Here is a 17,289-nt window from a genome sequence, read left to right on the forward strand (position 1 = left end):
AAATTTAACAGTGAAATGGTTCACAAATAAACATATCCAGAAATATCCCCTTTTTCTATTTGTATTATGTAATATTGAAATCATCCAAGATCATAATCTAAATGAACTGAAATAAGCATTTAAAGCATGTCAACCTTTGTGTAATAAAAATGCATATGTGAGTTCCACTTTTTTGAATGGAATTGGCTAGACAAACCAACTCACATGGTGTTGTAAGCAAATCTGCCATGACAATGTAAGGCAAACAGACCCACAGGACTTTTTGGCTAAACTGCAAGGGCATACAAATGTTTAAAAAACGTAAATAACAGACATAGCTTAAAAATACGTAAACATTTTAAGAGTAATTGTGAGAAAGAAAATATTTTTTTTTACATTTAAGTCCCAAAAACAAAATTCAAATAGTCACATTTAGACATTTTTTTGTTAAAATTTAGGCAAATAAATCTATTGCAGCTACTTTCCAATGCCATGTTAATCTATTTCAAGTTACTCTCGTGTGAAGATGTGTTTAAACTAAATTCCAACAGCACTTGAACGCACCCTGACTGCGAACACTGGCAGCCATGGAAACCGTTGGACGCTAAACATGGCGCGGTGGCAGCTAAGGCGCTAGATAAAGCTACCGAAGCTAGCATCGGAAAACGCCGCATTTGGTCATAAAGACGCACACGAAGGCGACGTTAGCGACAGCTAGATGGATATTACCTAACATGACCCTGGTTTTGATTCGCCTTTCATTTCTCTGTGCGAATGTTTGCCCACTTTAGACCGCTTGGTTAGCATCTGAGCTAGCTTTAGCATCTCTTCACATCAATGGCTTTCTATGAAGTGTACGCTCACCCGGCTCTAGTTCGGTACAGAACCAGCGTGTGTACAAAGGCGACCCTGTTCCTGGTGGTGGTTCTGTGCCTCACATACATCGCACCTCTGCTGGTCGCTTACAGAAGCCAAGGTACAGTAATGTTTATCTCTGACAGCAGAGAACTAGGATAAAAGTAGCTACGTGTTCTCCTTCATATTTGGAAGACTTGAGACTAACTTGTGACTTAGGAAGTAATGACTTGGTCCCCCCTCACTGATCAATGCAGTCATAGTTGAAAGAAAAAATATACCAGGGTTATATTCCAGGATCTATAATTAAATCAATCTAACTGGAGTAAAAAACACAGTCATAGTCAGTAGGTTAGATTATTATTGAAAGGCTGATTTACTCAAATAACTCAATTCAAACACATTTTATAGATTTATCATGCACAAATTTATGTTTTCAAGCCACTATTTCTCTAAATTTGATGATTTCCCACGTACAACTAATGAAAACAGGACATTTAAAATTAAGAATATTACATTTTCGTGAAAAAAATATGGGCTTAATGAAAAGCAAGTTTAATGCCTTATTTTCAAACAAGCCAACACATATTCTAATTTTATTACTGTATTCCGCAGTATAGATTTTAAAAGAAACAAAAATTGCTGCTCATAAGTTTGGGGAGGGGTGTTTATCAGGCCTGTCCAACACGCTGTTACAGGCAACTTGCCAATTAAAGTTAAAAATAATGTTTGCTTTTATAGCTTATTGACTTGTTTTATGGTCAAACGTATTAGCAAAAATGATGAACCCATTATGCCCATAAGTAGAAAAAAAAAGTTTAGCTTCAGCACTTTGTCTAGTGAAACTTACAAGCGAACAATTTATTTTCAGCTCTAAAAGTTTGTTTTTGTTTCAGGTTTCTGGATCAAAAGAAAGACGTACGAAGAACAGCCTGTGGTGAGGTTTCAGTACCAAACGCTGCTGGTGGCAGCGACCAGTTTACGAGGAGATTATGTTGCCTGGAGCACGTTCCCGCATCTCAACAACATGCTCGGGGCCAACCTGAGGATCCCTGCTGTGTCCGTAAGAACAGAATAATTTACCTTTTATTTCAAATTATGGGGTTATATCATTTAAAAAAATAAACACATAGACACTTCCATAGAGCACAAGCAGACCAAACTATTACAAAATATAGACAATATGTTTATTTTTTCAACCAATACTTGTTGCTTTACTGATAAAATGGCTAAATGAACAGCTTTAATAAGTTAAGTTGGACCTAAAAGACCCAGATTGGTAATGTCAATCAAATGGGTGCAATGCTGTTAGTTATTTAACTATTGAAATATAAGCAACAGGAAATGCCCTGGGATCCGCCTTTCTCCCTCTAGACCAGGCGTGTCAAACTAATATCTATATGGGGCCACTTTGGCATCATGAAGTCATTCAAAGGGCCGCTTGCATGTGTAGAGACGATACTTTTCCTTTCATAATTTCATTCTAGTTCACACAGTAGTATAAAAAATGCACAGTAACATAAAAGTAGCACCCTTAGGCCCAGTTTATACAGTTTATCTGCAAAAAAAGTTGATATTGGGGTGAGTTACACTTACAGGAGGCACAGTTTTAGCCACTTTAAAAGGATATATGCCTCTACTTTATGACATGATATGCCTTTTTTTTGGCTCTTGAGGGCCGGATAATTTACCTTGACGGGCCGGATTTGGCCCGCGGGCCTTGAGTTTGACACCTGTGCTCTAGACTATCAAGTCAGCCAAGCCAACTTTATTCATAAGCACTTCAGAGAGAGAACAACTGAGCAAAGTGCTGAACAGGCAGCACATTGTTCTTCTTTTATTGCTAATAATTATGGGTGACTGTCTGTGTGTTTGCCGCGGTCACACCCGAATGTCCCCACTGCGGGACATTAAAGGAATCCTCATTCTTATTATTCCTGTATTATTATAAAACACAAATACAAGAAGGCACGTAAAAGCTGCTATTTGGCAACTTGAACAAACAAATTAAGCTCTCTCCTTCCAGGTAATTGGGTTTGAGTATTACTGCAACACAATGTAAAGAGATCAGCTTTCAGAGCCGTTTAAAAATAAACGGGGAAGAGGTCTGTCTGATGTTCACTGGCAGTGAATCCAAAGCCTTGAAGCTGCCACGGAAAAAAGCCTGGTTCTCTCTGCGCCCTAACCCTCGACGCGTCCAGGAAAAGAGGGTCAGCTGACCTGAGTGGTGATTATAAGAGTAAAAACAAATTAAAGGATCTTCAGATGAACAGGCAGCCAGTTCTGTGAGGCTAAAGTTTTGTATAAAGACTTTTAAATGATTTCTTCTTTGATAGATCTAGTTTGTGTGGTGTTTCCTTGGTATACGGAAGCTTAATGATAATAATTTAATAACTTTAAAGGAGCAATAGGCGCTTTTTCACCACTAGTTGGGGCTTGAAGACCGTCCGTAGACCAAAACAAGATGCATATCAAGTAACTTATAACTTTATGATGCTGTTAGCAAGGGAGCGATACGATCCACTAGCCCTGCTCTCCACCATTTTGTGCCTGGCGGTGGCGTTTTAGGGGCAAGGAGGGGCTAAACCCTGAGTGGCAGCTGTTCACGAGCACGGTCAGTCGGCCCGGCTATGTAAACGAGAGACTGAAGAACAACACACATCAGAATCAGAAATACTTTAATAATCCCCGAGGGAAATTACTGTTTCAGTACAACCGCCTACACATACATCACAAACATTTGGGGGGGGGGGGGGGGGCGATTTACTGAGGCCATGCTGTCAAGGACAATACTGTGCCCACAGGGCGCTGCCATTGAATCTGTGGAAAGATAGAATGCCACAATAGGGGAGAAGAGGAAGAAAAAAATCTGACAAAAATCTGACAAAAAAAAAACCTCATGCACGAGAAGCAGAAAGGTAAACATTTGAGACTAGTCGCGTGTAAGTTCAAATGTTTTTGTGAGCATTAGTTATGTGTGTCTGTTTGGGTGAAAGTGTTTATATTTCCGTGAACACTCTCCAGAGGCCATTGTCCTTGATGTTATCAGCCGACCAACAGTTCAGAAAGCATCCGCAGATGTCAGCGGGGGAGGAGGGAGCAGGGGAGAGTTCTGAGCTTCCTCGCCATAACACTCCAGGAGTGACTAGATAGGGAAGGCATAATCCAAATACTTTATTTGTTATGAGACAGCTTTAAGTCTTTGCTGGCTCCAAATGGCGAATCCAATATTCCAAATTAGTTGGGCTGTTCCGTGTTTCACTTCCAGATTTTTTTCCCATCTGCCCTTGAGTTCAACCACTGAAGCCAGTCTGCGTACCAGCACATCCAGCTTTTCGGCTCTGCTCCTCCACCTTCCAGATCTGTCCGTTCACCGCCTTAGTGAGCGTGTCATATGCAGCCGGCAGCCTGATCAAGGCCAAATGGCTACCGACATCCGCTGTATTCGCTGATACATCAAAAATCCACAAAAAACAATAAGTAGAAATCCAAGTATCCTGAATCCAAACATGCAAACGTTCAAACGTCCAGGAATGACAAAGTCGAAAGACACACCGTTTTTCATCCAGGAATGTAGGATGTATCCCACGAAATGAGTTAATCAGGACCGGACGAGTCTCCCTTTCATTGTCTACCCGTCAAAAAAATTTCATCAATAGCATTGAGAGACCAGCTTACCTCCATGGTTTTCAGAGTTCGGATGATATTTACAAAGTGCTCAGAAAGACAAGACATAGCAGCAGAAGCAGGAGAGGGAGAGGGGAGGGGTGGTGAAAGCTGGAGAGGAGAGAAAAAACACAACCGACCTTGAAGAGAGACAGAACAGAGGAAGAGACAGAACAGAAATGTCACACAGGGTGTGTGACGTCATACTATAGTCCAGCTAAAAAAAATACCTTCACATAACTACACTGTAAAAAAAAATCCGTTGTTTTTACGGAAAAAAACTGGCAGCTGTGGTTGCCAGAATAATCCCGTAGAAAATACTACAAAAATGTTAACAACATTACGGAACAACTTGTACATTTTACTGGGATTTAATGTACAATAAATGATGACTAAATGTACATTTTGCAGTTATTCAATGTACAATAAGCAGTTTTAGGATGTGAAATTTACAAGTTGTTTTGTAATGTTGTTTACATTTGTACTGTATTTTTAACGGGATTATTCTGGCAACCACAGCTGCCAGTTTTTTTCCGTAAAAACAACAGATTTCTTTTTTAAAGATGTTTACATTTGTACTGTATTTTTAACGGGATTATTCTGGCAACCACAGCTGCCAGTTTTTTTTCCGTAAAAACAACAGATTTCTTTTTAAAGATGTTTACATTTGTACTGTATTTTTAACGGGATTATTCTGGCAACCACAGCTGCCAGTTTTTTTCCGTAAAAACAACAGATTTCTTTTTAAAGATGTTTACATTTGTACTGTATTTTTAACGGGATTATTCTGGCAACCACAGCTGCCAGTTTTTTTCCGTAAAAACAACAGATTTCTTTTTTAAAGATGTTTACATTTGTACTGTATTTTTAATATATATATATATATATATATATATATATATATATATATATATATATATATTACAGTCTATCTACATTGCTTCAAATTACTTCTAAATGAAAAGTCAGGCTGTAACAAACCACTCGTCAGACATTATACAATTCACAATAATGCAAATTTATTGTTGAAAAAAATAATGAGAAAGAGATCATTAAAGTGTGTGTGTGTGTGTGGTTGCACTTGTGTTTGTGAGAGAGAGGGATTATGAGTGAGGTGTGGTAGTGAGTGAGTGAATAAATGTGAACCTTGTTAATAGCGAGCCACGAAAAAAGGTGATATAGGTGTTCATCGGCTCCATCACTTTGAAGGAACACCTAGGGGAATAGAGAAGAGAAACAAACACAATAATCTCCATTAGTTTCATTAGCAAAGTCAGCAATAATCAAAGATAACAGTAGCACTAGCACACATACCTTTTTAAATACCTCGCCATTCATGGAGAGCTTGTGAATCATGGTAAAGGCTTGATTAAGATGCAACTGCATTGCTTCTAGAAGAACATCTAGAGAAACATGGGTGTTCACAGCCACTTGAAGGAACAACTAATGGAAAAGAGAAGAGACAGAAACACATATTCTCCATTAGTTTCATTAGTAAAGTCAGTCAATAATCAAGGACAACAGTAGCATTAGCACACGTACATTGAACACGTGGGAATTATGTACAGTGCATCCTGAAAGTATTCACACCCCTCTCAATGTTTCAGCATTTGTTGCATTGCATCTCCTTCAGTCAAATAAGTTCATTTTTTTCTCCTTGGTCTAGACTCAGTGATCCATAATGACAGCAAGAGTGTTATAACATAGGGTGTGAATACTTATGCCCATGTGGATATTTCAGTTTTTTAACGATTTGCAAAAACTTCTACAATTCTGTATTTTGCTGTCATTATGGGGCACGGATCCTAGATCAGGGAGAAAAAAATTAACTTATTTGACTGAAGGAGATGACTGCAATGCAACAAATGCTGAAACATTGAGAGGGGTGTGAATACTCTCTGGATGCACTGAACATAATTCCCACGTGTTCATTCATAGTTTTGATGCCTTCAACGAGAATCTACAATGGAAATAGACATGGTAATAAAGGAAACATTGATTGAGAAGGTGTGTACAAACTTTTGGCCTGTACTGTACCTTTTCAAACAGCTCGCCATTCATGGTTGAAAAGGTCATGAATCAAGTTACAGAAGCTTAGATTAACATGCAACTGCATTGCTTCCAGAAGAACATCTAGAGAAACATATGGGTGTTCACTGTCGCGGCCACTTGAAGGAACAACTAATGGAATAGAGAAGAGACAGAAACACATATTCTCCATTAGTTTCATTAGTAAAGTCAGTCAATAATCAAGGACAGCAGTAGCACTAGCACACATACCTTTTTAAATACCTCGCCATTCATGGAGAGCTTGTGAATCATGGTAAAGGCTTGATTAAGATGCAACTGCATTGCTTCTAGAAGAACATCTAGAGAAACATATGGGTGTTCACGGCCACTTGAAGGAACAACTAATGGAATAGAGAAGAGACAGAAACACATATTCTCCATTAGTTTCATTAGTAAAGTCAGTCAATAATCAAGGGCAGCAGTAGCACTAGCACACATACCTTTTTAAATAGCTCGCCATTCATGGAGAGCTTGTGAATCATGGTAAAGGCTTGATTAAGATGCAACTGCATTGCTTCTAGAAGAACATCTAGAGAAACATGGGTGTTCACTGTCGCGGCCACTTGAAGGAACAACTAATGGAATAGAGAAGAGACAGAAACACATTCTCCATTAGTTTCATTAGTAAAGTCAGTCAATAATCAAGGACAGCAGTAGCATTAGCACTAGCACACATACCTTTTTAAATAGCTTGCCATTCATGGTCTGAGAGGTCCTGAATCAAAGTAAGGACTCTTGGATTCACATGGAGCCGTTTTGTTTTTGTTTGTTCCACTTTTGTCCCCTTCTCCGGATTAATAGAGAAGAAACATCTAGGTTAACAGAAGAGAGAAGAAACACATACTACTATAAATGATACAACCATCTCAACTAGTCAAATCAGTACAAAGGAAAAGACAAAAAAGGTGAGAATACGGGTTACAGTTTTCCATTAAAGTTTAACTGGTAGGCGGGGAGCTAAGGGGCCAACCGTGAACCCCCCACATAATCCAACTTTAAAAAATATATATATATATATTTAAAGGTCCCATCATGCTTAACATGAATTAAAATGTTTACATTGAAAATTTTGCACTACATGTTTCAGGTAGTCAGTGTATTTCCAAACATTGCAAATTGCATTGCACCTTCCCCTAGCTCAAGGAGAGTCATGTTTCTGTAATGTGTTTCCATTGCATTTTCAATGTATGGAAATACATCGACTACCTGAAACATGTAGTGCAACCCAAAATGTTCAGTGTTAACATTCTGATTTATGCTCAGCATGGTCAGACTTTTAAAAGAAAGTTGGTTCCTTTGAATTATGGGAGAGTCAACCTTAAGGCCTATAGACACTACACTCTGTCTATTGACATATCAACGTCTTTTTTTTCCCCTCTTGATGACAGACACCTTTGGTATAATGTATAGATTCCTAAGTTAAAGGACAACTTCGGTCAATTTCAACAAGAGCTCTATTGCTCATGCTACTTGAGACTTGCCAGGACTGAAGACGTAAGAAATTTTGGTCTAAATCCTATAGGTTTCCTTGAACAGAGAATTAGCACTGACAGCTAATCCATGGGGGCATAACTTTAAATTGTGAATTTAACACTCCAAATGTCAACGCCAAAGCTATGCAACACCAGCCGACACAATACAACACAACACTGTAATGTGTATGACTAGAAATGCTTAAAAAGTAGTTAAAAACAGTGTGTTTGTGCAAGCAGCCATATACAAAATTTAAACAAATGATATGATAAAACACAGTGTAAAGTTCTACCCCCATGGGTTAGCTATCAGAGCTAATTCTCTGTTCAAATAAACCTATACAAGTTGGACCAAAATGTTTTGCGTCTTCAGTACTGGCAAGTCTCGAGTAGCTTCAGCAATAGAGCTCTTGTTGAAATGGACCGAAGTTGTCCTCTGAGCAGAACATGTCATTTTGCCCATGAAATGAAATAGTTTTTGCTAAAAAAATACTCAGGCAATTAGTTTGACAACGTGTCAACATTATTTCATACATGTTATTTAATTCATCGGTCTGACCACAGTGACATGGCGCAAATAAAACTTGATAAAATGGCTGTGTTAGCATTAGCAAACGGCGCTGGGACATTGTGCTTTCGATAGAAGTGACACTTAAATGATGCATATGTACAAAATGTCTGCCTGCAGTCAGTACTCTCACACTTGAACACGCAGCGTGGTTCGTTTCTATGAACCCTACAATGCAACACATAACCCTTTAACGTGTGCAATGTTCTCCCGCAAAAATGACAATGAATCATGGCGTGGGGAGCTAGAAACATGCAAAATAGCTATTAGCTGCTAGCAGCCAGTATCAATGTGAAGTTGTCAGTTGTCCGCCTATGAGCCAGTGAAATCAATAAAAACGCGCCGTTTTGTTTCACAAAATTGTCTTTTGACTTAACCTGATGCTCGAACCAGAGACATTACTTACTCAAATTTGGTGTCTGTTAAGTGCCACTGCCAGAGAGCCGAACACGCACGTGTGCCAACCTAGCTAGTAACTGTGTGGTAGGACGTTGACGCTGAAGCAGCGCAACTACAGCCTGTGAATGGGCGGAGCTAACATTTGAACCAAAATAATTTGATATTCTCCTGCAAAGAACAACGTTTTTGTAAAATAAACTATTCTACTTAGCAGGAATAAACAGAAAATAAAATTGTTTACTTACCAATAGTTGGTTCCATGAAAATTTCCAATTTTTATGTAGAGCAGCAGCACCAGATGGCCATGGTTTGATTCTTCTTCTTCTTCTTCTTTATGAATTTTTCTGGCGGTTGGCACGCAACGAAACGGTGCATTACCGCCACCAACTGGTTTGGAGTGTGGATCACCATGGTTTGATTCCGCTGCGTTTTCCATTCAAATATCATCATGGATAGGCATCCCGTGTTAACTAGACCTACATAAAGCTTCCCTTTCCTAATTTATTCTAAAAAAAAGTATTGTCTTTTAAACACATTAACAGTTTTATTTGGTTTAGAGTTTTACGAAATGGTAAACGAAATTAGGTTAGGGATCAGACGAAGCGCAGCCCAAAGACCCCTTATGATGAGTACCATTAATGGACTCAGTGCTCCCTGCCTGTGGGATTCCAGAGGCAGCTGATGGGTATCGGCAGTCCAAGCGACATGCGGCTCGGGCGGTTGCCGAGACAAAAACTCGTTTTATCAAATGTGCCAAAGAGCCTAGGCTACTGACTTTTTTTAACAGGGCAATGATGTAATTTTAACTGTATGACTTTTTTTTTTGGCATTACAGTTTATTTGTGTTTAAATTACATTAATTTGCAAATTATACAAAAAATTCTGATCTATTCAACATATTCTTACTGTAAAATGAACAGTTGTATTTGGTTAGGAGTTTTACAGTTTATCATTGTAAATTACACAATGCTTCATTGTTTTTGCATCTACAGTTTTTTTATGTCATGATTTTACAGGAATTCACTGTTAATTCTACGGATATTATTTACAGTGTAGTTCTTTCTATCTAAAATAATGATAATTGCTCCTTTAACAGGCTTTATGGAGAAATTCATTAAGTATGTGCAAAGGATCAATAAGTATAGCGTTGGCCTTTCTTTTTCAATGCCTCTGCAAGTCAATCTTGGACGACCTTTATTAGTTTGTTCTCCAAAATCCTAATCAATGGTGACCCAGTGTTGCTCCATCACTGCTTAGTTTTTCACTAATATTTATTTTTTTGGTCCACTATGTTTTAGGACCCACCACGGGTTGAGATCTAGAGCTGAAGGGTTCACCAAATTGCTTTTTATGATCATTGACAAAAGTTGCTGTTGGAGAATAATTTTCTTTTTAGCAGTGATTGTAGACAAAACATGACAGACTAGCAGACAGGCCCTTTTTTAATGTTCCAGACAGTTTGAGTCAGAGGAAATAACTTTATTCCAGTCCTCTGCTGCCCATTCCTGGTGCTTTGTGCGGAATATCAATCTGCCCTTCTGGGCACCAGGCCAGCGTGGGAAGTGGTCACCCCGCCGCACATGCAGGAACACTCAGCCGTGCCTGCTGCCACTTCTGAGCAAGCTCTGCACCGGCTGTAATTCTTTCGTTAAATCCTCTCCAGTCTCCAACCGTCTAGCCACGACTAGGGCTGAACGATTTTGGAAAATAATCTAATTGCCATTTTTTTCTTAATATTGCGATTTAATGCGATTTTTTTTTCCAGTTTAATTTATCATGTCTTTTTAAACATATACAAACAACAAATCATTTTGTTTCCTCGCTGTGCAGATTAGTTGCTAAAAGACCCGCAGCATCTAAACTCACAGCAGAAATGATTGCGTTCTGCCTACGATATATTTCAACCAAAATTGCAATTTTGACTTTTCTCTGCGTTAACCACAAGCAACAAACATGGCCTCTAAATAAAGATGTTTGTAAACAAGGACTATTTAAAAACAAGAACTTTTAATGTTTCTATTAATCAGAATATTATTCAAGAGAACAGCTTTTAGTTGATTTGGACATCAATCCTTGTTGAACATAAAGTGCAACCAACAAACAACTCTATGTATTAAACTGATAGACCAGTACTTAATGCTATGTATGATTATATAAACTGTAAAAAAAGTTATAAAGTTAGATTATCTCACTGCTGCAACTGTCTTCCCTTCCATGTGGAGGTAAACCCACTTTAAACATTTTACTGACACTTAATGGACGTGTCTAATTCCCTAATTGTTACATAGCCATAAATTGCAGACTCTGTGATTTGGAAATTGCGTTTTTTTAAATCGCGATTATATTGAAAATGCGATTAATTGTTCAGCCCTAGCCACGACTGTACCGTTTAATCCTGCTCAGGTTGGCAAATCAAACACCCTTTCTTCTACTTTTCTACCCACCTCGTAGGTGAGAGAGGAGGACCGGAACCAAGATGGGAAGCTGGACCTTTTGACATTTCAGCTGCAACTTCCTCTGCAACCCGACGAACAAGTGTACAGCGTTCAGCTGCTGCTCACCTTCAGCTACCAGCTCTTTGTATGTATTCTGCTGTCTGACGCGGGTGTGTCCTGTCACTGAAAGTCTCATCCTGTTGCCGTGTCTCAGGGTTTCATTCACTTTCCCGGTCAGTTTGGTCTTGTGGTATGAATTTCAAAACACAAACCCCTCCTTTTCTGCTCTAACTGTGGGCTGTTCATTTGCAGAAGTCAAATTTCACTTTCTTTGTGGTAAAGGATCAGAAACATGCGGGCCAATAAATAAATAAATAAATAAACACAAGGATGCTGCAGAGATTAATCCAAATAAACTGACAGATAACGTTCCTTTTGCCCCCCCAGCGGATGTCCACAGTAGTGATGCAGAGCCTGGCGTTTGTGCAGCACTCGTCTCCCGTGCCTGGAGCCAGGCTGTTCATCAGCGGAGACCTCCGGCTGCAGCAGAGGACGCCCCTGCCTCACCGGGGGCTCTACGACATTTACAACGTAAGAGAGCGCACACGCCTCCGGGCCACTATCAATTTAAATGCAGCTGTCAGTGTGTTTTGTAGGCCTTGCATAAACCAAACATGAGCAGAACGTGACAAAGCAGGAGATCTGTGACTGAGAGGTGAGGAGGGTTGGAGGGGAATGTATGTAAAAAACTGCAGTAAATATAGAAAATAACTTTTCACTGGGACCGGCATCAGAACTGAGCAAAATTAATATTTACATTTTAGATGCCGGAATAAATTTAGTTTCTTAATATTTGGGCTCTATGTTGTACTTGACGTCTAACGCCATAGGCCCGATTTTAATATGGGTAGTTACACAATCATTTAAACCCCAAGTTAATTATAGAGGACTGATGTCATTTGATACACATGCAGACCATGCATGTGTAGGATATGTAAAATGCAAAATGTTGATGTGTAAATAATGGGAACTAGTGATGACGGTTCAAACACTGAGAATGCGTCTATACCAGCACTTAGGAGACTTTCATAGGGGCTGTAGGTTGCATGATTCTGGAGGGGTCGTATCATATAATTACCCGACTTTGGCATCAGTTAGGACGCCTGACGCAGATTTAGACGTGCCAGCTTCCTGTAAATTGGATAAAATGGGGCTGCATGTGTGGGTTAGGGTGCTTTACTGGTTTTTCAGGGAATCTACAGGAAGTCACATAAACATTTATATACACACTACCCCTGAAAAGGTTTGGCTCACCCAGAAAAGGTCATGTTATTTCCCTGAAAACTCACATTTTATTAATCAAACGAGTTGCTATATTGCTAGAAAATATAACCAAGACTGGGGATGGACAATAATTCAATATCAATATATATCACGATATAACATTATTCAATAATGGTGATATTTTATATAGTTTTATGTAAATGTATGTGTTTTTAATTTTAAAGCAAATATTTCTATATTTCTAAAATGTTATATTGGAGGAGTTTTATAAACATGGCGAAATAATTGTCATAAGTTTGTACAGGTGTCTGTTGTGGGCATTCTTAGCAGTCTTTCTGAGGCTTTTATTTTGCTTATATTGATGTTGTCATTATATCATATCGACCGAAATTAAGAAATGTATCATGATATCAGTTTTGGCTATACCGTCCAGCCCTGATCAAGACACTGACAAGGTTAGAAATAACGATTTGTACTCAAAATAATAAAGTTGTCCTTCAAACGTTGCTTTCATCAGAGACAATGACTGTACTGGGCTCTCCGTTATGGACAGAATAACACGATGACAAAGAAAATTTAGATTTTATTAAAAGTATAAGGACATTTCTAAACTACCCCAAACTTTTCTCCCTTTTAGCATTTTGTCTCATCTGTTTCTCTCCTTTTCGTCCTCTTCTACCTTCCCGTTTCTGTGTCCATTGAACATGAAATAATCCCAGCATGATATCTAACAAAGCTTATATAATACCAGAGCACTGTACCTTCAGGTATTATTCTTCTCTGTTTCAATCCAAAGGTGTCGGTGATCGACGGCTCCAGTCCTTTTGCAAGTGCGTACGACCTGAATAACATTATGAGAAGCTACCAGGAGAGAAACTGTAAGTTAACCAGGGGGACTTACTTTATTTTTTTGCCCACCTCCTTTCCATACCTGCATTGAGGTGTATAATTTTCCTCTCTGTGTTTTCTAACCATTAGTAACGACGGTGCTGTCCTGCACAACACCAGTCTGGACTGTTGGACGTGCTGCTGGCTCCCCCTTTGAGCTTAATGCAGAAATCCGTTATCCCTTGGAGGTCATCAGATATCCTTTAACAATGAACGAGTCTGAGACCGCATTTGAATATAAGTAGTTTATTCAAATATCAAATATCAGAGCTAAAAACTAGACATAAATCCAATCAGTTCTAGAGAGGCACCAGGAAATCAAACTGTTTACGGGAATCAGCAGATTCTTAGTTTGTGACTGACCCTGTTCAAGGACTCACTGGTGAAAACCCTAAAAATCCAATGGTCAGTGAATGCACCGTGATGAGAACTACCAGGTCTGTTGACATCACTGATTAGGATCACTCAAAGCTGTTTTCGTTATCGGTGAGGTGTTTAAAAGTGAAGTCAGAGGAAGAACAGCGGGGTAAGGAGCTATTTCAAACAAAACCGTATATTTTCTACAGGCCGACACGTTTTCAGTCATTCGGGCAGCGACAGAGAGCGATGCTTCCAGCAGATACCAGGAAGGCTGAACAAAGCATCAAATTAATCCATCCCAGTATAGGTGAATTAGTCTTTGTTTGTGTACGCATGCTTTAGGTTTGTTTAAAAGCAGAGTATAAAACGTTATGTGTAGAAAATCCCCAAAAACAGCAGTCGCACAAATAAGTAGAAGATTCAGACCATCTGCCGCCATCTTTGCTAACAGATTCCCATTTTATTTCCATTTAATAACATTTCCATTTAATAACATGAAGGAAACCCCTGCTAAGATCTGAAATACCCCAGATTTTTTAATAGGATGGTATTGCAACATACCGTATTTTTTGGACTATAAGGCGCACTTAAAATTCTTAAATTTTCTCAAAAATTGATGGCGCTCCTTATATATGATCACCATTGTCCTTACTGACCGATTCTATGTAGTACAATGCGCTCAAAAATCTGTTAAAATCTGTAAGTACGACTTTGCTTCTGCTCCGCTCAATGGATATTTTGAGCATTACGGTACACTGTGTCACTACCTGATAGGACCCCTGAGCTGTCTACAAGACTGCCTGACTGTAATGTCTAAACTAGAAGTGCATTCAAGTAAGGCAGTATGTGCCCGGAGTACACGCTAGTAACAATAAACCTAGTAAGTTAATTCAATATAAAAGTTACGTTTATTTTGGTCTTATGCTAGAAACAGAGCAGTGCAGTCCAACTACTCTGTCCTCCTGACAGAGACGGATAGCTCTCTATATCAGGAGAGAGCGGCTGTGTACGAGAAGGGGCGCACTGCAAAAAGGGAACTAAAAGTACGTCAAATTTTCTTGAAATGAGTGTATCTTCCTTGATTTGAGCAGCTAAATAAGACTATTTGCCAATCGAATGAGTATTTTACCCCTAAAATAAGATAATTAGATATCCTGTGTAAAAATGTTATTCCATTGGCAAATTATCTTATTTAGCTGCTCAAATCAAGGAAAATACTCACTTCATGAAAATTGCACTTACTTTTAGTTCCCTTTTTGCAGTGTAAGTGACATTACACACTTGGGAAGAATATTTAATGCACTTTATAATCTGAAAAATAAGGTAACCAAAAATCACCATCATTTGATTTACTTTGACTTACTTATGCTGCAGATGAAGTAAATGTTTTCTTTTCAAAACTTTATTTGTTTAAGGGAGGAAAGTTTTCTCTAAAAAAAAAAGCTTTCATCTTGACTAAAGACCATCTTGACTAAATGTGGCTTTGGGTGAAATACTTAAACAATCTGTCAGGTTAGACATCCCTGAAGTCGTGGTAAACATGAATGTCTGGATGTGCTCTCTGAGGTGGTATAAAATAGTTTCTCCTTGTTATTCTTTCTATCTTAGAACAAAAGCTGAGTGTTAACCTATATTTCCATTTGTAAAGATATTTCTCAGCAGACTGCATCACATGAGGAGAAGAGTCACTTTTAATCATTATCAGAATCAGTTTTAATCGCAAGAACAAGGATTTAGATTTCGGCTCCTCTTTGCTCTCAAAGAATGCATTTTAGGTATAAGATATCCTGCAATGATTCTGGTAAATATTAACCGTTGTGACCCAGGTGAGTCGGTAGCACTGAAACCTCTCAGGTTTTACAGGCAGGTTTACGACATTTCTGCCTTAACTGCTTCTGTCCACTTATCGTCCCGGCTTCTGGGAGACCATCAAGTTTGCCTGGATCCAGTACGTCAGCGTCCTCCTCATCTTCCTTTGGGTCTTTGAACGCATCCAGAGATTTGTTTTCCAGAACCAGGTCATCAGAACTGTACCCATACCTGTGGGAAAACCTCACCTTTCCTGATGCAGGGCTGATATATTTTTCTACAGGCGAAGACCGTCTGAAATCTACACATTTTCTGAAATAACGCCATATTTTTTTTAATATTAGTTTTTTGTTAACTACTAGCTGTGTGTTAAAGGTGAAAGAGATGCTCCTTTCAGGTTTAGACCTTTGATTACTTTTAAAACACATGGCTTTTATGCAAGAAGGACGTAAGAAATGACATTGAGTTGGTTGCATTTTCCTACACCTGTGAGGTCAGTACAGAAAACTAAAAGTTTTTTTTTTTCTGTCCTGTAACAGCGACGCCTCTCAGTTTAGCTTTTCGTCCATTTTGTTATCACATTAGTCCACCTGCTGCGTCTTTTAGATACCCTCCAGAAAACCATGACACCCACATGTCACAATCTGAAACGTCTGGACTTGTTGCAGTACAAAAAGTTCTGTTTCTGCCAGTTTTTACTCATGAATCAGAAGATTTACTAGACTTTTCTCTGGAACAGAAACCTTACAATAAACACAACCTTTTTTTCTCTTATAGATCTATATTCCTATATAGTTTTTCTTTGGACCCCTTTGTTTTAAAAATGATGATTATTTTGCTGTTTATAGCATCTGAAATCCTTAGATTTTGTGATTAGATGTTCTATATTTTTGCATTTCCTATGTTTATTTTATGTTTTGAAAGTTTGTGACAAAAATAAAAGAAATTATTTTGTACCTTGTTTAGCTTTGCTGGCCTCAACTTTCTTTCAGGTTTTGTTCTCTGTAATCTAAACACCGTTTTATGTTTGCATCTTGCAAACATATTTTAAATGAAACTCGCTCTTAAAGAGTAACAACAGTAAATTCCTTTTTATACTGTTGGTAATAATAATTTACAGTTATTTCCTAATTTCTTGTGTCACTTCAAACACAACTGTTATTTTTTTCTGCATCACATTGAATTTAACATTGCCATCAATATATATATTTTTAAATAACCTCTCAAAATAGGTAATTTTTCCAGTCCTCCATATAAAGCCCAGCTCTATGGAGCGTACGGCTTATTGTTGTCCTATGGAAAGCTCCTCCAGTCTGCTGTGGAGCTCAGCAGCTCATTCAGGGTGAGCTTTGGTCTTGGTGCTGCCTCTTATGGTGCTACCATGATTAAGGGTAATTTGGAGGGACCAATTAAGCCAAAAGTCATGTTTTTGGACTGTGAGTGGAAGCCGGAGTACCAGGAGAGAACCCACATGCACACAGGGAGAACATGCAAACTTCGTGCA

General features: G+C 38.6%; 1 protein-coding gene and 1 long non-coding RNA gene across 6 annotated transcripts; one reads left to right on the forward strand and one right to left on the reverse strand.

Annotated features, from left to right (window-relative positions):
- Positions 1 to 541: 541 nt before the first annotated feature.
- On the forward strand, positions 542 to 16,741 carry tmem231 (transmembrane protein 231). The gene is made up of 7 exons (XM_012867568.3): positions 542 to 955; positions 1,731 to 1,897; positions 11,461 to 11,589; positions 11,892 to 12,035; positions 13,525 to 13,606; positions 13,707 to 13,812; positions 15,880 to 16,741. The coding sequence occupies exons 1-7, from the start codon at positions 817 to 819 to the stop codon at positions 16,040 to 16,042; spliced, it is 930 nt and encodes a 309-aa protein (XP_012723022.2). The 5' UTR covers positions 542 to 816; the 3' UTR covers positions 16,043 to 16,741.
- On the reverse strand, positions 5,498 to 9,281 carry LOC118556828. 5 transcript variants are annotated; one of them, XR_004927409.1, is made up of 7 exons: positions 9,255 to 9,281; positions 7,249 to 7,382; positions 7,011 to 7,145; positions 6,781 to 6,911; positions 6,538 to 6,681; positions 5,815 to 5,943; positions 5,498 to 5,715 (listed from the first exon to the last, which is right to left on the reverse strand). It is a non-coding gene; the product is annotated as an uncharacterized LOC118556828 (long non-coding RNA). The 5 variants fall into 5 exon arrangements; XR_004927410.1 differs by lacking the exon at positions 9,255 to 9,281 and adding an exon at positions 9,017 to 9,079; XR_004927406.1 differs by lacking the exon at positions 9,255 to 9,281 and having other exon boundaries at positions 7,249 to 7,898.
- Positions 16,742 to 17,289: the final 548 nt, after the last annotated feature.

Source organism: Fundulus heteroclitus, chromosome 2 (genome assembly GCF_011125445.2).
Source record: "Fundulus heteroclitus isolate FHET01 chromosome 2, MU-UCD_Fhet_4.1, whole genome shotgun sequence".
NCBI classification, from domain to species: domain Eukaryota; kingdom Metazoa; phylum Chordata; class Actinopteri; order Cyprinodontiformes; family Fundulidae; genus Fundulus; species Fundulus heteroclitus.

What these genes read in the sequence shown, in the direction of transcription:
- tmem231 (XM_012867568.3), top strand. Translation starts at nt 817, where the DNA reads ATGGCTTTCTATGAAGTGTACGCTCACCCGGCTCTAGTTCGGTACAGA. An exon ending in GGTCGCTTACAGAAGCCAAG is followed by an intron (nt 956 to 1,730) that starts GTACAGTAATGT and finishes TTTTTGTTTCAG; the next exon opens with GTTTCTGGATCAAAAGAAAG. An exon ending in CCTTCAGCTACCAGCTCTTT is followed by an intron (nt 11,590 to 11,891) that starts GTATGTATTCTG and finishes TTGCCCCCCCAG; the next exon opens with CGGATGTCCACAGTAGTGAT.